The 23229-nt window shown below is 46.3% G+C and overlaps 1 protein-coding gene across 3 annotated transcripts in view; it reads right to left on the bottom strand.

Annotated features, from left to right (window-relative positions):
• Positions 1-23229, bottom strand: part of APLF (aprataxin and PNKP like factor) — a 103769-nt gene that overhangs the window by 52900 nt on the left and 27640 nt on the right. For all 3 annotated transcript variants that reach the window (XR_008444484.1, XM_054023855.1, XM_054023854.1), the window contains exons 3-5: positions 15463-15629; positions 7124-7316; positions 5427-5553 (exon numbers count right to left, since the gene is read on the bottom strand). Coding sequence is in view for 2 of the 3 variants with exons in the window: in XM_054023855.1 (XP_053879830.1) it covers positions 5427-5553; positions 7124-7316; positions 15463-15629 (487 nt within the window). In the remaining variant the exon portion in view is untranslated. The remainder of the gene's footprint in view (positions 1-5426; positions 5554-7123; positions 7317-15462; positions 15630-23229) is intronic.

The following is a 23229-nucleotide window of genomic DNA, read 5'->3' as shown; positions in this document are numbered from 1 at the left end:
TATGTAGTATCTTTCACACAAGAGTATCATGAAACGTTGCAGACCATTAAAGTTTACACAAGAAAGTTACTATAGTAAACCTGATTCTGCTAAATGTACTGCTTTATAGTTAGGGCCCTACCAAATTCACTGTCCATTTTGGTCAATTTCACAGTCATAGGATAATAAAAATTGTAAATGTAATGATTTCAGCTATTTAGATCTGAAATTTCAGTGTTGTAATTGTAGGGGTCCTGACCCAAAAAGGAGTTGTGGGGGGTCACAAGGTTATTGTAGGGGAATGCGGTACTGCTACCCTTACTTCTGCACTGCTGCTCATGGCAGCACTGCCCTCAGAGCTGGGCAGATGGAGAGCAGTGGTTGCTGGCAGGGAGCCCAGCTCCGAAGGCAGAGCTGCCGTCAGCAGCAGTTCAGAAATAAGGATGACATGGTATGGTACTGCCACCCTTACTTCTGTGATGTTGCCTGCAAAGCTGGGCCCTCCGTCAGCAGTCGCTACCCTCCGGCTTCTGAAGGCCGCAGTGCAGAAGTAAGGGTGACATAGTATGGTATTGTCACTTACTTCTGTGCTGCTGCTGGCAGGGCGCTGCCTTCAGAACTGGGCACCTGGCCAGCCGCTGCCACTCTCCGGCTGCCCAACTCTGAAGGCAGCGCAGAAGTAAGGGTGGCAATACCATGACCCCCTAAAATAGCCTTGTGACCCCCCCCATAACTCCCTTTTGGGTCAGGACCCCCAATTTGAGAAACACTGGTCTCCCCCATGAAATCTGTATAGTATAGGGGAAAAGCACACAAAAGACCAGATTTCACAGTCCATAATGCGTTTTTCATGGCTGTGAATTTGGTAGGCCTATTTATAGGAGTTATTTGAGAGACACTTTCTGCTTAGCCATTACACCAGCCAGCAGTGAATGGGAAAGTGAATAGAGAATCCCCTGCTCCTCTTGCAGCCTGCACAAACCAGGCAAAATCTACAGTCCCACCCACTGCGTATCTACTTCTTCTGGGGTATACAGTGCCGAAGAGGAAGAGAGGAAGCCAGGGCTATAGTCCCACTCCTGATGCACCAGCGCACAATGTGGGAACAGTGCAGCAAGTGGAGCAAGCTAGGAAAAACAGGGGGAGGAAGTAAATGAGAGAAAGAGAAAGGTGGGTTTTTTGGAGAATGGAAGATAAATGAAAAAATTCAAATTCATTTTATATTGAATCATTGAAAAAAAATCTAAATATTTTTGAAAAAAATGAACAAAAAAAGTTTTATTTAAACTCTTCATGGAAATAAAAAGGGAATTTTTTCAACTGGCTCTAGGTCACAATCTTAAAGTCTAATATCTGGTTCTATAGCACCTAGGTCCAGAAGATAGTTTGTTTCCTGACGTAAAAGGTGCTCATGGGCAGGGTCCCCAAAGAGGAACAGGCGGGGGTGGGCAGGGGAGAGGGAGGTAAAAGTGGACTGAATATCCCAGGGAGATGATCTCCAATACCCACTTGTCTGTGATTATGTGCTCCCAGTTTTGATGAAAGAATAAGATGGTCACCAAATGAATGCAGATGTTGATTGTTGCAGCAAATAAAAGTGGCAGTGGTAACTCGGGGCCTCGACCAACCAATCAACATTGGTGTTCAGATGTTGATGGCTGTGATGTTGATGATTGTAGAGCAGCTAGTTTCCGTTTTTGTAGTCTTTGTCATTTCCGTTGGGGTTCATAATGCCACTGGGGAGGAGGAAATTGAGCTGGCCGGGATCTCTGTGCCATCTGGGACTTACTGTATCTCCTTTTTTGTGAAGGTGTGTAAATTACCAGGGAATGCAACGTTGCTCTAGAGTATTAGAGGGATTTGCCTGTTCTTTCTGCAAATAATTTGGATCCCTCGAATGGGAGGGCTTCCACTGTGGATTGTACCTCCTTTGGAAAGAGAGAAAGGTGAAGCCATGGAGCTCTCCACATAACCACTGTTGCTGAGATGGAGCAAGCAGCTATATCAATAGCATCCAGAGAGGCCTGCAACAATGTCCTCACGAGGAGCTGACCCTCAGCAATAAGTGCCGGAAAGTGTTCTCTTTGATCAGTTGGGAGATGTCTGATGAAGGCATTTAACTTAGAGTGGTCGGTATGATTGTACTTTGCCATAAGGCAGTGGTGGGTAACCAGCGGCCCGTCAGGGTAATCCGCTGGTGGGCCACGAGACAGTTTGTTACATTGACTGTCCACAGGCACGGCCGCTCGCAGCTCCCAGTGGCCGCAGCTCACTGTTCCTTGCCAATGTGAACTGCGGGAAGCAGCAGCCAGCACATCCCTGTGGCCTATGCCGCTTCCCGCAGCTCCCATTGGCCGGGAACGGCGAACCACGGCCACTAGGAGCTGCGAGCGGCCGTGCCTGCGGACGGTCAATGTAAACAAACTGTCTTGTGGCCCACCAGAGCAGGAGATGGAGAGAGCACATGTGTGGACCGAGCAGACACAGATACCTAAAAATCTCGGAACTGAGGTGCAGGGTCGTGAATAAACCTAGAGTGGCGCACCCACAGGAACACTACTCAAAGAACACCACTCAGTTTATGCATACAAATCACTAAAGAGGAAAATTCTCAGCCATCAGCACCCAAACAACCTCTTTCCCTGGATTGTTGTTAGCATTTTAAAGTCAGATTCGTTTATTATTTGTATTACCATATCACCTAGGAGCCCCAGTCACGCACCAAGACCCCACTGTGCTAGCACTGTACAAACAGAACAAAAAGACAGCCCCTGCCCCAAAGAGCTTACAATCTAAGTAGAAGACAGAGGACAGATCAATACAGAGAGGGAGCACAAAGAAACAGTGAGACCATATTGGTCAGTTTGATAGGCAGTGGTCCCAGTACACCAGAAGCCTATGTGTTAAATTTTTTTAACGCTGAAGTCAATGACAGCTTCATCCTTTTCCTTGTCAAATATCAATAGACTGAATCTGTACCCTGTGTCATATTGAATTAAACTAACAGACCACATTTTAATATGCTTCCCCCTCAGAGATACTAAATGATATTAATACTCATATCTGAATCATAAATAGGACAATACATGACAAATATGGAATGGTTTTGTTACTATCCATTTATAGGAAAGTGACAGTATTTAACATTACCTGTGAAGAATTCTAGAGGCTTTTATATGATCGGATGGGGTGGATGACTGAACAATTTTAAATGAGGTAATCAGCACCAAAGTGTCATTCACCATCATAGTTGTGAATCTCTCCAGTAACTTCTATTTACAAACATCAAAACAATGGTAAGTTACCATGACTAACTGTAAAATAATGATAGTCTTCACAAAAAAAAGAATTTACAATATTTTCATTTTCCAAAGAAGTTTGTACTTCAAAAATTGGAACTAATATATTGGCAAAAGTACTACTCTGAACTCCTGTCTCTGATGAACAGCCTTCCTTGCTCCTTCAAGCAAATCCCAGATTCTTGTGAGGGTAGCAAGTAGTAACAACTCTAGGAAGAAGCTACCCTAGTAGTCTCATCCACCTTACAGATGGACTTGCATTGCTACCTCTCACCCAGTATGGCTAAAAATTGATGATTTTTTTGAAAAAAAAAAAAAAAAAAAAGTGGTCTTTTTTTAAACTGAAATCTGATTTGTTTAAATTTTATTTAAATTTTAAGTTTTTCATTTTAAAAATAAAGCTGTTTAAAATGAAATCTGAATGTAATACAAAATATGGTAAGACCCAACTTATTATAATCTCCTAAAACTTTTAAATAAAAAACAAATATGCTGAAGCCTATATCAATATGCAACATGCATGAACCTCTATCAAAAACTTTGAGTTAAAAACTGCTTTTCTATATAAAGAAAGAATAAGGGGGAAAGCATCTAACTTTTGACTTCAAAGTTCATAAATATGGCACAATAAGTCATGTACTTGGGCTTGAACTTGTGGGGGATGCACGGGCTGGCAAACTTATCCCAGGCATTGGGACCTGGCTTCTGATGCCAGGAGACGTTATCATGCATCTCATCAGGATCATCCACTGAGCCCATCTGCAAGGTCTCATACTCTTCTCCCAATCTGAGCTCTGCTTGGCTCAGTTCTCAAATTCTGAATACTTATGACTCCACCAACCATGAAAACTTATCTCTAGTTCGTGGAAAAACATTGATCTGCCCACTAACCACCAGCCCTTGCTTCAAGGCACTTCAAATTAATGACCTTCCTGTAGCTCCTTGCATGCGTACACAGACGGAGATACAAACAAACAGGGGAGTTATGTAACAAGAGAGAAGGAGCAATGTGTGCAACCAGAAAGAAGCAACACTGGTGTCAGAGTGAAGGACACTGTGGGAAGAAGGGACAACATTCTTCAGAGTGCAGCCTGTGTTGATTTCAACATCTGGGAACTGGCGGGGGAAAAACCAGCACTGGCTGCAAGTCATTAAAAAAAAGACCCCATTCGGGAATCTCTTCAACAAATCCCTGTACCTCAGGGTTTAAAAAAAAGGAACATGTGCCAAATATAAACAGTGCAGCAAAGAGATGCAAGGTCTGGTTCTCAGAATGAAATATTATGAAACATGCTTCTTAGAAGGCAATGACTTTGAAGATGATGCTGCAGACATGTCTGAACAATCTGGATGAACTGGATAGTGAACTCATTTTTGCACCATTCTTATGGGCTGCCTACCATGTCTTCCTATACTGGTAAATTGCAGAGTTGTTGTAACTGTGTTGGTCCGAGGATATTAGGGAGACAAGGTGTGTAGCTCAGAAGTTGGTTCAATAAAAGATATTACCTTGCCCACCTTGCCCATTCTGTATACTAGAGAATGATAAAAGTAGACAACAACAAACTAAAGAGAAATGTAGAAGATGTGCTAAATACACTGAAACCTGTTTCCATAGCCTTGGACAAATTGCAGAAAGATTGCTACAGTATTGCTGATGCTGCTGAAATTTGGGAAAAAAACTTCAAGACACGTTTTTTTGGAACTACAGGCACTATAAAACTAATCAGTATTGTTACACAGGTAAACTTGTCATCAAGGTGTAATCTATCAAGAAAAAACATTAACAAAACCAAACATGTAAAAGAAAGAAATTGTCAACAAGCTTTTAGGAAGGCAAATGTGCCCTCTGTGTCAGGCTTACAGGTCAGAATAAAAGTGCTAAAACATCAGGTTATTGTTAGCTCACCCTCTCTTTGGATGCATGCTGCAAACACCAGAGACCATAACATGTGAGACAAGGGAAGCAATAGAAGCGAATATGTTCAGTCATCTGTCAAACTATAAAGAGGAATGTAAAGAGGATTCCATGGAGGAAAAATAATTAGTTTATACCCCCACTTTACCATATTGATGGTCAGATGAGATCAAAGCAGAGAATATGCATATTGTCATAAGGGAAGTACTTTGTATTCATTACTAACCTACCTCTTTTAGGGACTGGAGTTGAAAGACTTTGAACCATGAGGTCTCCTTGCAACATCCAAGATGGAAGCATTCTTTTCCTCCAGACAGGCTTTAGCTCCTCACTTTCATTACAACTAGCAGAAAACAACTGAAATAATGTTTGTTGATTAGTACCATAGTACTTTTTTTTTCTAGTTTTAGGATACAGAAACTATGAAAAAAAGACTTGGTTCAAAAGACATTTGTAAGCAGCTTTGTCTTCATAAAGAGCCTGAATGGATCTGGTTTTCTTGTAGGTACAGCTTAACAGAAGCAAAACCCAGTCATAATGCTGAACATTTTGGCACCACCTACTCTCTCAGTATTTAAAGAAGCCTCTCTTTACTCCTTAACCCTTGGAAGAAAGCCTATGTTCATTTACAGACCAAAAGGTTCATAAAAGATCTCACTGATACCTTGTCACTGATGCCACATGGCTTGTACCCACTGAAGCATCAGAAAGCCTGGAGACAGTGAGAGTAAGGAACACTGAATTCCTATGCAGAATGGGAGATGCAAAAAAGTTCAGCATTTTTCAAGTGGCTATTTCACTCCCTGCTAAGTTATGCTCAGAAACAAAGACTCCAGAACTGGGCTAGAGAAACAAGAAAAATATACAGACTCTGCTTTTAAGAAGGGATAAAATATATTTTGGAAGTCTTGTAAGTGTGATGAAGGCTGGCATTTCAATTGTACTTAGAAAGAAAAATACCAGCTATAGTATGTTATCAAAGAGCAATTGTCCTGCGTGTCTGTCTTTGCATGACATTGCTTTCTCCATTAGAAAAGCAACAGTAGTAAAAATAAAATAAAATTGGCATCTCAATAATTACACTATCTGAAAGCCATTTTACTCAGCCACAGTAAGATAAGACAGTTTTGAAAATTCTGTTGTTTGCAAATTCTGGCTCTAAGCCTCTTTACCACAAACATAAGGAAACATTAACACTACAAAGGCAGGGTAATATGAACCTTTTTTCTGTATTCTGTCTGACCCTGAACACACAACTCCACAGCTGTAACCAAGTGGAAGAAGCTGTGTGAACAGGACATGTGGATCTTATTCCCTGACCTAGCCCCAGAACTGTGTGTCCACGGTTCTAGATGCAGAGCACGTGACGAGTGTGAACTTCAGAGGCTTTTCAGCAGGGTACAAGCACTGTGTTGTGTTGTACATTCCCCTAAGCAATGGCTTTTGGGGCATTTCCCTGTTCATAGTCAGAGCCCTGACCTTACCTGACCTTTTTTCCAGTATATCACACTGCTTTGGAACACAACAGGTTTTGTAAGGACATAATCAGAACTCAACACTTGTTTCTCCCACAAAATACAAATTTTATTTCTGATATCACTCACTAACAAAGCCATTCTTTGTTCAGAAGAAATCTTTTACTGCTTTGCACCTGTTTATAGTGCTGCAAGTATAAGAAAAAGCTCAGGAATGTCAGCTTAAGGCTTTTGTAACAGCCACAATTTTTTTGGAAATTCTATTATAGTAAATAAAATCAAAATAATGTATTCTCAAACAGCCTCGATTTGTCAAAGAACCTACTCCCCCATGAAGGGCTTAAAAAGGTACAGAGACAAGAACAAAAACAATTTTCATTTTACCCGATTTTCAGCCCACCCTTCCAAAAATACAGACATGTTGCAATATTTAATCAGATATTAACACCCACCGAACTCTTGGAAGAAGTCTCATTTTTTGGAATTTCTGCTGTCCTTTCCAATAGAGAATGTGCTTTCACTTGTATGTTGTTATTGGAACATGAAGTTAATTCTACTAAAGATGGATCACAAGACATCTTGATAGGATGACCACTTGAAGAGGATTTATTTGCTGTTTCATCTGCAGCAATCTTGCTATTTTTCCTATAGTATATTAAAATGCATCTTTTAGTGGGGAAAAAAAAAATCTCAAAAACTTCCTTTATCTATTTGAACTGAACACAAGTTTATCTCTGCTCTAAATGTCTATTTTCACTCAAATGTCATAATGTAGAAGCAAACCTCAGTTTCAGATATTAAGAGACCAACAAAAAACCTCTACTGTATTGCATCTACCATACATATTAATTGTGCTAGAATAACTCTCTCTTAAGTCTGTTGGCAATTTTTTACTATGATGTATCTAGGGAACAAATTACATGGTTGCCTAAAAGCAACCAAATCATCAGTCAGCACCGCTTAAGATCCAAGGTTAAGGGTAAGACCATACAAAACCCCAATATAACAAGGTGAAACCAGATTTGCATTATTGACCATAAAATAAGACGGTTACTCACTGTTGTAACTGTTGTTCTTCGAGATGTGTTGCTCATATCCATTCCAATTAGGTGTGCGCGCGCCGCGTGCACGATCGTCGGAGAATTTTCTACCCTAGCAACACCCGTCGGGTCGGCTGTGGAGCCCCCTAGAGTGGCGCCTTCATGGCGCTGGATATATACCCCAGCCGACCCGGCGCCCCCTCAGTTCCTTCTTGCCAGCTACTCCGACACTGGGGAAGGGGGGCGGGTTTGGAATGGATATGAGCAACACATCTCGAAGAACAACAGTTACAACGGTGAGTAACCGTCTTTTCTTCTTCGAGTGCTTGCTCATATCGATTCCAATTAGGTGACTCCCAAGCCTTACCTAGGTGGAGGGGTCGGAGTGAGACATTGCTGTGTGCAAAACTGCTGATCCGAATGCAGCATCGTCCCTGGACTGCTGTACCAGTGCGTAGTGAGCTGCAAACGTGTGGACTGATGACCAAACTGCGGCTCTACAAATGTCCTGGATCGGAACCTGAGCCAGAAAGGCAGTCGAGGAAGCTTGGGCCCTCGTGGAGTGAGCAGTGAGGTGCGGTGTTGAGACACCTGCCAGTTCATAGCAAGTCCGGATGCAAGACATGATCCAGGAGGATAGGCGTTGTGAGGAGACCGGTAAGCCTTTCATCCGGTCGGCCACTGCAACGAAGAGTTGCGTCGTCTTTCTAAAGTGCTTTGTGCGGTCCATATAGAAAGCCAGGGCCCTGCGTACGTCCAAAGAATGCAAACGCTGGTCTTGGCAAGTAGCATGTGGTTTAGGATGGAAGACTGGGAGAAATATATCCTGATTCAAGTGAAACGGGGAGACCACCTTAGGAAGAAAGGCAGGATGTGGACGAAGCTGCACTTTATCCTTATGGAAAACCGTGTAAGGGGGCTCGGATGTAAGCGCCCTGATTTCAGAAACGCGCCTTGCTGAGGTGATGGCTACGAGGAAGGCTGTCTTCCAGGATAGGTACAGAAGTGAACAGGTGGTCATTGGCTCGAATGGAGGCCCTGTGAGCTTAGAAAGAACCAGGTTGAGATCCCACGTCGGAACGGGTTGACGCTGTTGTGGGTACATCCGGTCTAAGCCCTTGAGGAATCTAACGACCATCGGGTTAGAGAATACCGAGGACGCGAGTTTCCCTGGGTGAAAGGCCGATATAGCGGCCAGGTGAACTCTAATTGAAGATATCGCCAAACCCTGCTGTTTTAGGGAGAGGAGATATTCCAATATGAGAGGAATAGGTGCCTGTAACGGGGACATGGCTCGTTGTTCGCACCAACAGGAGAACCGCTTCCACTTGGCCAAGTACGTGGTCCGTGTTGACGGCTTCCTACTGCTTAGCAGAATCTGTTGGACAGAGTGCGAGCATTGCCGCTCTGCCTGGGTGAACCATGGAGCAGCCATGCCGTGAGGTGGAGTGATTGTAGGTCGGGGTGACGTAGTCGGCCGTGGTCCTGAGAGATGAGATCTGGACACAACGGAAGCGGGATCGGTGCCTGAACCGAGAGCTCCAACAGTGTGGTGTACCAATGTTGCCTCGGCCACGCTGGGGCGACTAGAATTACCTGTGCCTGGTCTCTGCGCAGTTTGAGCAGTACCTTGTGGACCAGTGGAAAGGGAGGGAAGGCATAAAACAGGTGGTCTTTCCAGGGGAGGAGAAACGCATCCGATAGAGAGCCCGGAGCTCGCCCTTGTAGGGAGCAGAACTTGTGGCACTTCCTGTTGACTCGAGATGCAAACAGGTCTACCTGGGGAAACCCCCACCTCTGGAAAACGGAATAGATGATGTCCGGACGAATAGACCACTCGTGCGTCTGAAAGGACCTGCTGAGTCGGTCCGCTAAAGTGTTCTGGACTCCAGGGAGGAACGATGCCGTGAGATGGATTGAGTGGGCGATGCAGAAGTCCCATAGGCGAATGGCCTCTTGGCATAGAGTCGACGAACGTGCTCCTCCTTGCCTGTTGATGTAAAACATGGCCGTGGTGTTGTCGATGAGAACTAACACACAGCGGCCACGTAGGAGATTGAGAAATGCCTGGCACGCCAGGCGCACCGCCATCAGTTCCTGAACATTGATGTGCAGGGCTAGCTGGGGTGCAGTCCACGGGCCCTGGGTATGGTGTTCGTTGAGAAGGGCACCCCAACCCAGAGATGAAGCGTCTGTGACCAGGTGCAGAGAGGGTTGTGGTGCGTGAAACGGCATCCCCTCGCAAACCACACTGTGGTCTAGCCACCAGGTGAGGGAGGTCAGGACCGAGTTCGGAACCGTGATCACCATGTTCAGGCTGTCCCGATATGGGCGGTATACCGATGACACCCAGGTCTGGAGTGGGCGAAGCCGAAGTCTGGCATGCCTGGTTACGTACGTGCAAGAAGCCATGTGACCCAGCAGGGTGAGGCACGACCTCACCATGGTAGTTGGGAAGGCCCTGAGTCCTTGAATGAGGCTTGTGATGGTATGAAAGCGATTGTCTGGCAGGATAGCTTGTGCACGTCCGGAGTCTAGAACTGCCCCAATAAATTCTATTCTCTGGGTAGGCTCTAGAGTGGATTTCTCCTCGTTGAGTAGGATGCCCAACTCGTTGAATGTGTGCACTATTATGTGGACGTGAGCTCGAACTTGCTCTCTGGTGCGACCGCGTACCAGCCAGTCGTCTAAATACGGAAACACCTGTATCCCTTGCCGATGAAGGTATGCCGCCACGACGGCCATACATTTTGTGAACATCCTTGGGGTCGAGGATAGGCCGAAGGGAAGGACTGCAAATTGGTAATGTACCTTGTTTACAACAAAGCGTAGGAAGCGCCTGTGAGGCGGGTAGATTGCTATATGGAAGTATGCGTCCTTCATGTCGAGGGCGGCGAACCAGTCTCCAGGATCGAGGGAAGGGATAATGGCCCCCAAAGAGACCATGCGGAATTTCAACTTTACTACAAATTTGTTGAGTCCGCGTAAGTCTAAGATGGGTCGCAGACCCCCTTTGGACTTGGGGATCAGGAAGTAGCGGGAATAAAATCCCCTGCCCCTTAACTCTAATGGAACCTCCTCTATGGCCCCCCTAGATAGGAGCGTAGAAACCTCCTGTATAAGAAGTTGCTCGTGAGAAGGGTCCCTGAAGAGGGACAGGGAGGGGGGGTGGGAGGGGGGGGATAAAGAAAACTGGAGAGCGTATCCCCTCTCCACCGTGCGAAGGACCCAACGGTCCGAGGTTATAAGGGACCAAGCACGGTGGAAATGGGAGAGGCGATCCCGAAAGGAGGGGGCTGGATCCTGGGGGATGACTGGGGCGCCGTCCTTGACCGCACCTTCAAAAGTTCTGCCTGGGGCCTGAAGGTGGCCTTGGTGGCCCCTGGTTCTGACCGGGTTGAGGGCCGGTCAACCTTCTCCCACCACCTCGCCCCCGCCTTATGGCAGAGTCCTGTCTCTGACGAGGTGGGGGGGGTAGAATCGCTGAGGCTGGGGCCTAAATGGCCTGCGCTGGGGACCCGCAACATGCATCCCCAGGGAGCGCATGATTGTTCTCGAGTCCTTGAGGCTCTGCAGACGAGAGTCCGTCTTATCTGAAAACAATCCGTGTCCCTCAAAGGGTAAATCCTGCAGGGTTTGCTGCAGTTCCGGAGGCAAACCCGAGACCTGGAGCCAGGAGATTCTCTGCATGGCGATACCTGAAGCCAGGGTTCTCGCAGCCGAGTCCGCTATGTCCAAGGAGGCCTGTAAGGAGGTCCGTGCCACCTTCTTACCCTCCCCCACTAAGGCCCCAAACTCTTCCCTGGAGTCTTGGGGGACCAATTCCTTGAACTTCCCCATAGAGTTCCAGGAATTAAAGTTATAGCGGCTCAGGAGCGCCTGCTGGTTAGCCGCTCTAAGTTGTAGCCCCCCGGCTGAATAAACCTTGCGCCCAAACAAATCGAGGCGCTTAGCTTCCTTCGATTTGGGCGCTGCGGCCTGTTGACCGTGGCGCTCCCTTGCATTCACTGATGACACCACCAGTGAACACGGCTGGGGATGAGTATACAAGTACTCATATTCCTTTGAGGGGACAAAGTATTTTCTTTCCACCCCTCTGGCAGTGGGTGGAATAAAGGCAGGAGTTTGCCATATCGTATTGGCGTTAGCCTGGATCGTACGGATCAGGGGCAACGCCACTCTGGATGGGGCATCCGCAGAGAGGATGTTTACAATGGAGTCCTGCACCTCCAATATCTCCTCTGCTTGTAGGTCCATATTACGCGCCACCCTACGTAATAGGTCCTGGTGTGCCCGGAGATCTATTGGGGGTGGACCTGTGCTCATTGTGCCCGCCACCGCCTCATCTGGGGAAGATGAGGAAGATGCCTCAGGTGGCAAGGGGTCCACGGGCGGGTCCTGGTCCAATGAGCTCTGGAGCGGAGCATCACCTGCCCCTGGATCCGGGACATCAGGTGGTGCGGGCACGGAAGCCTCCATGCCCCCTGGAGGAGGGCGAGAGATGGTGGACTCTGGGGCCCTTCGCTCCGAGTGCACCGAGCGAGAGGCTGATGGTGGTGGAGCCCCTTGTGCCTGGTGGTACGCCCACGGGGTCCAGAACGACCAGTGCGAAGGACCTTGAGCGGGATCCTCCGCTATCTCCTGCCAGTGGCCCATGTCCGGTTCATCGGCCTGCCCCTGAGGGGGGTATGCCGATCTCGATGCCCCATCGGAGGAGCGAGACGCCGATCTCGAAGGCCATGGCGGTGCCGACCGCGCCGAGATGAGCTCTGGGAGATACGGTGCCGTACGGTGCCGGTCTGGAGACGATCTGTCTCTATGCGGTGCCGGTGAGCGGTGCCGGGATCGGGATCGGTGCCGATGACCGCGTCGGTGCCGAGAGTCTGACCTGGACGGCGATCTCGAGTAGGCCCGGTGCCGGGAGCGGCCCCTCGACGTCGAGCGTCGCTCGTATCGGTGCCGGGACGTAGAACGGTGCCGCGACGATGATCTTAGCCGCGAGTACGACCGGTGCCGAGGTGATATTCGGCGCCGGGACTGCGAGCGGCGTCGGGACCTGCTTCGGGACCTGGATCGGTGCCGTGGTTCCAGTCCTTGAGATGGTGGGCGCATCAAGGCAGGTTTCCCCCTGGATTGCACCGGACAAGGGGCCACCGGTGCTGGTGGTTGGGGCGGTGCCGGCTCCGTGAGAGCAATCAAGTCTCTCGCCGTCGCAAAGGTCTCTGGGGTCGACGGGAGGCACGGTTCCACCACTGATCGAGGTGGTGATCCCGTCTGCACCGGACTCAACGGCCTCGGAGCCGGAGTCGACGGTGCCGGAGGCACCTGCTTTTGGTGCTCCGCCGGTGGACGCGGCTCTACCCCCGGCTCCGGGGGGGCCGGCGTCTTCAGGACGGCAGTCTCCTGCGCCTTACGGGATTTCTTATGTCCCGGTGATAACGATCGGTGCCGAGGCACTTGCGGTGCCGGTGCGGTGCCGAAGGGGTCCGGTGCCGCGGAGGCTTGTCTGACTCCACTCGCGGTGCCGGGGCAGTCGGTGCCGCCGGGGCACTGCGCACCGAGGCGCTTGGCGCTGGGGCTTGACGCGCCGATGGAGCGTCCGGGCTAAGTGCCGCCTCCATGAGGAGTTGCCGAAGTCGAAAGTCCCGCTCCTTTTTGGTTCTCGGTCTGAAGGCCTTACAGATCTTACACTTATCTGTTTGATGGGACTCTCCCAGGCACTTCAGACACGAGTCGTGCGGGTCACTTGTGGGCATAGGCTTAGCGCAGGACGCGCACTGCTTAAAGCCGGGAGCCTTGGGCATGAGCCCGGCTACGCGCCGAGGGAAAAAGGGGGAAAGAACAACCCCCTTAATCCCCTTTAACTATATAACAACTGTTAATAGAGTAAACTGAACAACTATCTAACTATATACAACTACAACTATAACTATAACTATCTATAAACGGAATAAGCTAGGGAGAGTGGAGAACAGCTATGCCGCGCTCCACAGTTCCAACGACCGTCAGGGGCGGTAAGAAGGAACTGAGGGGGCGCCGGGTCGGCTGGGGTATATATCCAGCGCCATGAAGGCGCCACTCTAGGGGGCTCCACAGCCGACCCGACGGGTATTGCTAGGGTAGAAAATTCTCCGACGATCGTGCATGCGGCGCGCACACACCTAATTGGAATCGATATGAGCAAGCACTCGAAGAAGAAAAACTGGTTTCTGCCTTCATTTAACTGTAGGAGCAGTTAACTTATAATACTACTACTGCGTTATTGAAAATGATCATTTTTACCATTAAATATGCAGTTTTTGAAGTGTGTTATTCAAATTCTAAAAGATACAAATATTACAGTAGTAATCAGCAGCATAAAATTCTTTAAAATAGAACAGAAAAGCAAACTTTCATTCCCAGCTTTCATATCTCAAACAAACATTCATTTTCCATTCTCTGTAGCAGTAGCTCATTTTTCATTCTGTTATACTAGCTTATTTCCAAGTAGAGAGTACAAATTGTTGTTGCTTTACAAATTAGAAATAGTAAACAAAACTATATATAATAGATTAAATGCACTTCTTCATTTGGGGCCTAATTCAGCACGGTACTTGCGCATAGGTCTAACTTCTACTTACATACTTGTATAATTCAACATACATTGTTTTGTCATAAAATAGCAGGTAATTGATAAACATTTGCACTAGGCTGAAATTTGACACTCATCTATTTATGTTTTTCAATCTTTACATAGGTTTTTGCTTTTTAACAAAAATAGAAATCTTCTTGGCTGTTCCACTGAGGCTTGTGGACAACCATAATGCCCTCGGGAAAACTAGAAGTCAGTGCATTTTAAAAAAAATTCTAAAGTTTAAAAATTTCTAACAGTTTAAAATATGATTCAGGATCTTCAACTGTACTTTAACATTTGCCCGTCTACTAGCTCTCTCCTCTTCACAACTTGGAAAGTATGTAGTATCAAAGAAAACACACGGTGAATTGAAAATTTAAGGTATGCAGTAGTTTTTGGTTACTATAGGAACTATCTGAAGTACAGTGTCTATCAGCAATGTAATTGTTTCAATCTTTCAAATCAGTTGTCCCCTGAGAGTGGTGTTCGTGGTCATTTTTCTGCTCTTCCAGCAATAAATATTTTGGTAACTCACTTACCAGAAAAAAAGTTAGATCTAAAGGGCTGCATCTAAAATGTTTTAAAAACAAGATTCCTACTTATGAGATCAGGATGTATGGAAGTAGAATCCTTTTATTGGTTGCTAACCCAAAGCTTATTTTTTAAATTAAAATTACATTAAACATTATACTACCTATTTAAGTTCCGTTCCCCCCACAATTTCTAAAACACAGGTTTTCAATGGGAGTTGGGTGCCATGCCTTTGAAAATCTCACCCGTGAGATACAAAAGCACTTTTGAATCTATTTATTAAAACATTGACAGGTAAGAATGATAAAGCAGATACATGTTTCTCATTCCCCACAACCTCCCCGCCAGATACTACAATAAACCACTCACTGGGGCTCCAGGATTGGGACTGCAGTGTATATTGGATATGGATTGATCTAGTTACTTTATGCTTTCCCTCTATGTTCTTAAGGAAGAGATACAATAATTTAAACTTGACTTTAAGCAGATGTTTATTTGGATTTATTTTTTATTCATTCAAGGTCTGTTGTGCCTTAGAAAACTATAATTAACAAGTTTATATTACAAATAGTATTACTATAGGTTTTTCCACATCGGATAGCGTTACCTTAGTGTGCTTTCCACATCTGAGTGTGTAGAGAGGACCTCGAAAATGTATTTGTCTATTAACAGGGAAAAGCTGTCACCTGGGCTCAAAGAGTGCCATTCATCTGTTTCCAATGGTAATAGATGGCTATTCTCGGATGATTGATAAAAACAAGGATTTACATGGACCTGTCAATTTAAAAAAAGAACATTGGTATACCATATGCTATGCTGTAGGAATTCTAGTAGCTTACATTACACAGTGAAGCATTGACTCAGTTACTAACACAATTCCACATATTTCAGCAACCTTTGAATAGTTGTTAGCATGTTAAACAGAAATAAGTACAGTATTAGAAAAAACAACTGATTCCCACTTATAAACTTTTTTATATCGATATTATGTATGTACTGGTAGCTGCTCAATAGAAGGTATAGGGCTGAGTTTATATTTCCATTTCTATTTAAATTTTGTTTGGTTTCTATGAAGATGAAATAATTCCTGTACCAATTTTACACCAGAGGTCTAGGTAAGATTTAATTCTGGGGAAAATGTTGAAAAAAATTAAATATTTTCAGTGTTCTAAACCATTTAAATGACGCATTTGATAAATTAGACCTTGTAGATAGGACCAGAGCAACTCATTGGCAAACTAGGCATGTTCCTAGTAGGACTCCAATTTTGAGGGCAGGGGGAGAACGACCAACATTTTGTTTTGGCCAATGCAGATTTCTGCGTCAATTGAAAGAACTTCACTTGAGGGGTATTGTGACCCCATGTGCTAGGTAATGCCACCACTCACTCAAGTGAGTGAATTTTTTTCAGTTCACCCACACATCTGCACCAGTGGATGAATGGGAAGAGATAGTCCTCACCCTTCCACCATGCAACGGAGACTCACTTTTCCATTCCCAACATAGTAAAGGAGAGGAGGGTGGCACTGGGTAAAGAAGCCACTTCCTTCTCCAACAGTAGTAAGTGTACAGTCTGGGATGGGAATTTACTGCAGTGGCATGTATGGGAGGGAACATCACTGAGGTGTATTTTGCCCTTCCTTCCATCTCTCCTCCTCTGTGTCCGCCCCCCATTTATGCTTGCATTTCCCATCATTTTGTGACTATTATAGCAAACAATGCCTCTTTTGGGACCAGCAAAGAATAAAAAACGGAACCGGAGGTGGTGGTTGTTATTCAGATTAGAAGGCAGGATCCCAGAAGTGTATGTTTCTCTAGGGCCTACGGATTGTAGACTAACTTTTTATTGATCTCTCTAGTCTCAACAGTCAGACTTCAAAACTACCCACCTTTGTGAATATCTAAGATTTTAGATACATTAGATGAAGTATATGAATTAATGCAGTTAATTCTATTAGCTATCAAAACTACTTTGATTTTCATGGAGAAAGCTTATAGAAACTGATGTCTGCTATGGGCTTGCTTACATAAGAACTACTGTCCAATGGGCTAGGAGCGTCTGCAGCTAGGAAGAGCTAGGCCTGTATCCTGCAAAAAACTTACTATGTACTGTGCATCACACGCTAACAATCCAACTGGAATCAATGGAACTGTTCCCAGTGCATAAAATTAAGCACATGGGTACTACTAATCGGTGAAACAAGCAATTTTAGGTGACCTCGGCATTATAATTGTTCCCTATAGAATAAAGTCACCTAGGTCAACTTCTCAGCTTCTCCGTTCAATTCTGCAAACTGTATTTGCAAAGATTGCAATCACTATTTATTTGCACTTCTAACTGGTTGACAGATGACATTTATTCACATTCACAGAGAATAATTAAAATTAATAATTCAGTGATGGGGAGTAAGATAACAGTATGAACTTTGTTTAATTTATTTAGACAAGAAAATAAGTGAAGATCTCTGAAAACTTCCCTGTTCTTACAGCATATACACATCACAATAAGATTCTATTCCTGCAATATAAAAAGCATAGGGTTAAATTTCAGAAGCATGACACATTTATCTTATCTTCTGATCTGTTCCATAATCCTCTAACTGTAAACATTTTTTTAAAAATACCTATTAACTCTGTCAAGAGAAAAGGTAGCGTGCTCTTCAGGATAAATGTAAAAGCTAAAGTAATTATTTGTCTTTGATGTGTCTAGGTAATTGAAAAAAAAAATAGTTGTACTCTATCCTTCTTCAACTATTATTGGCCCTCCACGATTATCCTGCTTGAAGACAACTCCTGAAACTTCTGACCATTTTTAAAATAAAGTTATTTAACACCTCTGGTTCTTCCTATTTTACTGCAGTGTAAACAAACCCTGAGTGACATCAAGCACAGCAGCACTGAGCTACCAATCAGAGGAAAGAAGAGGCTGAAGGAAGAGTGGCAGACAAGAACAGTAGTAATTAACTGCCAGTCCGAGATGGGAAAATATGGGCCTACTGTGTGTCAGCCACACAACTAATGCTTAGGGAGAAGAAGACAGCATAGAAGGTCTGAGGCAGAACTTGTTCAAATGTGCAGTCTGATCGGAGGTCTGTGATGACTCGGAAGCCATGAAATTGGATCTAAGTTTTTCAGTTACAGTCGAGTTGTTAGCCGTGCAAGAAAGGCAAACAGTAGTTTAATTTTCCAGACAAGCCAGAATAGGCTATGTAACAACTTTCAGAAGCTTGCAAATTCTACTTCTGGGGGGATTCTGCACCACTGCACATGCGCAGAATTTATGTCCCTGCAGATTTCTTTGCTTCCCTGCAGAGGAATGACTTTCTGATGGGGAAGCCACAAGAGTGGTCATATGACTCTCCACAGCACGCACTATGTTCAGGTGCCCAGGCAGCCGGCAGAGAGGTAAATTACTGTGGGGCAGGGGGCGGCACTAAGGAAGACCTGGCCAGTGGCTCCTACCCTGTGACAGGATAAGCTGATAGTCCCAGTTTGGCTGGGGAGCACGGGACTTCCTCTTTCCCTGCATGGCATCCGGGGTTAGGTCAGACCCACTCCCAGATTTCTTCCCCGGCTGCAGGAAGCTCTGCAAATTCCCCACACACACTTGTTTCCTGAGTCCATCGCTCCTCAGCTGCAGGGGGAGGGATCCTTGTATAGGGAGCTGCTCCCCCATCCACCCAACCCCTGTGCATCTAGACCCCCTTATACCTCATGAAGCCTCCCCCCCTGCAATCAGAGCTCCCCCCCCCGATAAGCCTCACTCCCCTGCACCTGGACCACCCTGACGAGCCACACCCAGATCCCCACCCCATCAAGCGCCAACCAGATGCACCTGGTTCCCCACCCAACTGGGCACCACTCCACCAGCATCTGGAACCCCCACTGACCCCCCCACACCCAGACCCCCCTGCCGAGCTCTATCCCCCCCAGACCAAGACCCCCCCCCACGCTGAGCCCAAACCACCTTCACCTGGACCCCCCTGCAGAGTCCCATTACCGTTGCACCCAGAACCCACCCAACAAGCCCCTGTTCACCCAGACCCCCCCTCCACCTGGATCCCCAACTGAGCTGCCCACACCCAGATTGCCCCACACGGAACACTCTCAACCCACATGTGGATCCCCCCACACCGAGCCCCTCCACACTTGGATCCTGTCTTGCTGAGCCTGTCTGGCCCACCTGGGGTTCAACTGGCATGGAAGGGCAGGGGCCTGAGGTGTTTCTGGGGCAGGCCTGGTCCCTGAGCTGTGTCAGGGATAGATGCAGCCTCACCACTGAGTCCGTGCCCGAGGTGAGTTGGGGGGGCTGTATAGTGACCTCCCACCTCTGTGCAGCCAGTGGCCTGTGCTCCCCAATGCCATGCTGGAACGTCCACATTTATTTGACAAATAAAATTGGCAGAAATTTGCAGAATTTTAAAATATTGTGTGCAGAATTTGTTTTTTGTTTTGTTTTGTTTTTGCGCAGAATGCTCTCAGGAGTAAAATTCAGTAGAATCCTTCCCCGGGGTCACAAAGAAGCACCAGAGCCACTCAGCACTTATAATTCCAGTGTCCCTAATCCACAAGGACAACTGCTGCGGGGTCCAGAGAGCAGCAGGTCTATCCACGTACTCAAAGGCCACTCTCACGATAGGCAAGCTAGGCAGCTGCCTAGGGTGGCAGACTTGGCCCAGCCACCCCTCCATCATGATAGAGGGGCAGCCAGACCAAATTTGAGTGGCATGGCGGAGGCAGCACATTGTAGTGTTGTCTAGGGTGGCAGATTGCCTGGAGCAGCCTCTGGACATCCTAGTCTTTCATCTTATTTGCTCCTACTCTGTACTCAAACAGTACATACAAGGCTCACAGAAGTGTGCTTCATGACAAACAGTGGTGCCCATTCCCTGCACGTGTTCCCTAATCCTTCCCACCCCTACACTGAAGAACCACATTACTTTTGCTGCATCTCAGAACAATGGAAAGAGCAGGGTCTGGTGATACCTCTTAGAACCTATGCCCACTATTAATTATTCAGTAATCATGAAATACTGTTAGAAGATGAAACGTGTGGGTATTACACCAGGATTTTTTTTCTGAATGAATTCTTGGTTTTGTTTTCTCTCCATAGTTACGCTGACCCTAGATATGAAAGCAGCAAGAAAGAAGAAGGACTGTTAATAAAATTCTTACATCTTCATGCAAATATAATCAATCCCACACTTTAATTTGTTTTCCATATCTTTACACATGACTAAGACCACTGTGGTAAGACCTCTTCATTAAAATGATTTGAGACCTACATGTATGTTTTCTACCGATTTCCAAAGAGCTTTTCTTGAAAGTTAAAGCATGTGGTGATGTCACAGTCTGTTTCCACAGGAATTATCTTCTCCTCTACACTTCAGAAGTGAAAAATAATTTACAAGATACATTTTCAGCTTATTCACACAATGGTTACTTGTGTTTGTTAAAAAGTGAACTATTTACTTTATTGCAAATTAAGTTGAGTTACATTATATAATTAGTTTGTAATGTGTGTTATTTCTACAAAACAAAGTCGTTTTGTGCTTGCTGCAGGTCTAATAAACCCTGTTTCTCATCCTCAGTAACAACAGCTGACATATGTACTGTCTGAGCCCAGAGGCCATTATTTTGTACATCCTGCTTGTCCATAAATTATGCTGCTTTATCTAAACTCATATTTATGTTAGGATTCTTTTGTAAGCATCATGATTACTTAAAAAAAACCTGACAGTTCATGTGTGATCTTTTGCTGTCCATGCCATTTATTTTTCAAGTGGTTAAAATAAGTTACATCTAAAAATAAAAAGACACCATCACAATTTGTGCTTTGTTCAACAATAATCTAATAAACTAAACTCCTTCCTTGCCACTAAACTCCAAATCAATACAGCCATTGGGGAGACTCCTTCCCACTTAGTCCTACATGGATTTGAAGAATCCCATTCCGTACTGGCTGATCTCCTATTGGCCACTTTTTTTTAAGTCATGGAAAAGGATACTTCTATCCCTCTGCAATCTTGTTCCACCTCATGACTCTCATCTGATCTCATATTCTCTACAGTCCTACCACGTCGTATGCATTTGGTGTGACACCAACACATTTGGCAGCACTGTCATTCCTGCCCATATCTCAGGCAAAATGTCATATTTGTGGAGGAGAACCTTCCCCACTAACCACCCTTTAGCTCAGGGGAACGTACACTGGATGGAGAGACAGGAGAGCCTGGTGTGACACTGCACCCCATATTCTTCATGGTGATATTACTCTGATATATTATGGCATAATTCTAATGTATTTTATAAAAGATATGTCATGTGAGATATCACTGGAAAGGTTATGATTTATGAATATGATTATCCTATTTGTATGCATGTATCATTTTTGTAACTGAAGTTAGGAATATTGACTATGTGTCTGTATCAGAAATGTGTTTACACCTAGGGAACACCCACTAGGCAAAAGATCGTCAGTCTAAATGGCTGGCTGGGAACAGGGGCAGCAGGTTTGTATAATTTTTGGTGGTGCCTAGAATGGGTCTAAGTCCCGCCCCCCACACCTGCCTAAGGCTCTGGGAGGGAGTTTGGGTGTGGGAGGGGGTTTGGGGTGTAGGCTCTGGGAGAACATTTGGGTTCAGGAGGGATGCAGGTTCTGGGATGCAGTTTGGGTGCTCTGAGCTGGGGCAGGGGGGTGGGGTGCAGGAGGGGGTATGGGGTGCAGGCTCTGGGAGAGAGTTTGGTTGTGGGAGGGGTGTGGGCTCTGGGAGGGAGTTTGGGTGCTGGGTGCAGGCTCTGAGCTGGGACAGGGGGGTTGGGTGCTGGGTGCGAGATCTGGGTGGAGCAGAGGGTTAGGGTGCAGAACGGGGTGCAGGGCTCTGGGGGAGGGGGCCCTCCAGAGGGCCCCCCCCCGGCTGCTGCTCAGGAGGTCTAGCCAGGATAAGCCCCTTCAGAGTCGCCTGCTGGGGGGGGCTGCCATGCGCCTCCTCCACTCCTTAGGCACAGGAGCTGCCTCAGCCTGCCCCCGGCGCCGCTCCCTTGTAGCCAGCAGCGGCCAACAAGGGAGTGCAGCACAGAGCTGCAGGGGGCAGCCGCCTGCTGCCCAGGGCAGGCAGGGACACTCGAGGGAGGCGTGCAGAAGCAGCAGGCAGAGCCGGGGGACGCTCTGGAGGAGGCATGAAGGGGCAGCAGGCGGGGCTGGGGGATGCGTGCAGGGGCAGCAGGTGGGGCTCAGGGAGAGACCCAGCCCCGAACACTGGTGGAGCTGGGCCCACCGGGCCCTGAATTTGCTGGAGCCCGGGCACCACGAGCCCATACAAGTCACAGCCCCTGGCTGGGAAGGGTCCATTTACATTAATGAACCATTAGGGAGAACAATTGGCCTTAGAAGGAGCTTATTTCCCACCTGGGGATCTTCCTGAGGATGATACAAATGGCCTCCAAGCAATGGCTACTGTGGCACTACAGGGACATTAACCAGCTCACCTGGTACTGGACTCCATCTTGGAATACCGGTGTTTTTCCACTGACTGGTGTGGGAACAAAAGTTTTGAGACAAAGGGTTCCCACCATATGCAAAAGCTATTTAAGTCAGAGGAGTGACATCATTGTTGTTCTTCACTGACTCCTCGAAACACCTAAGGAACAAAGACTGAGCTGGGGGAAGTGCTGGACCCAAGCTAAAGGGATTTTTTAGCATGTGAAAGGAATGCCTGGGGTTTTTAAGCTGTAAACAAGTACAACTGGCCCCTTAAGAATCTCTGCAGCCTGCTTGAATCATTATTTAGGGTGGGAATTTGCTACCCATATCCAGTATCTTAATATATTAAGCTTAGTTTGCGTGTTTTGTTTATTTGCTAGGTAATCTCCTTTGATCTGTTTGCTATTCCTTATCTCTTAAAATCTATCTTTTCTAGTTAAACTTATTTTGCTTTGTCTAAAATCAGTGTGTGGGAGTTATAACTTGGGGAAGAAAGCTGTTGCATATCCTTCTCCACATTGAGGGAGGGGGCGAATTTCGTGAGCTTACGCTGTACAGATCAGCACAAGATGGTATAATTTTGAGTTTACACTCCAGAGGGGGGTGTGCACTTGAGCAGCTGGACAGTTCCTTAGCTGTAGCCTTCCCATGCAGAGTTGATCACAGCGTCTGTATGTAGTGCAGCTGGGTGTGTCCCTACCTGTGTGTGTGTGCTGGAGCCTGGGAGAGGGCTTGGCAGGTTGGTCACAGAAGTACAGTGTAAAGGAAGCCCAGGCTAGTGGGTCTGGGGAGCTCAGTGGTACCCAGGGGGAACCCGTCACACATGGGTTCTTGTCTCATTTCTTCAGCTGAGTGCTGTTAGTATTGCTGCACAGTTCACAATCCTAATTA

This window comes from Malaclemys terrapin, chromosome 3, assembly GCF_027887155.1.
Source record: "Malaclemys terrapin pileata isolate rMalTer1 chromosome 3, rMalTer1.hap1, whole genome shotgun sequence".
NCBI classification, from domain to species: domain Eukaryota; kingdom Metazoa; phylum Chordata; order Testudines; family Emydidae; genus Malaclemys; species Malaclemys terrapin.
Note: the sequence above shows the minus strand (reverse complement) of the source record. Positions and strands in the feature narration are given on the sequence as shown.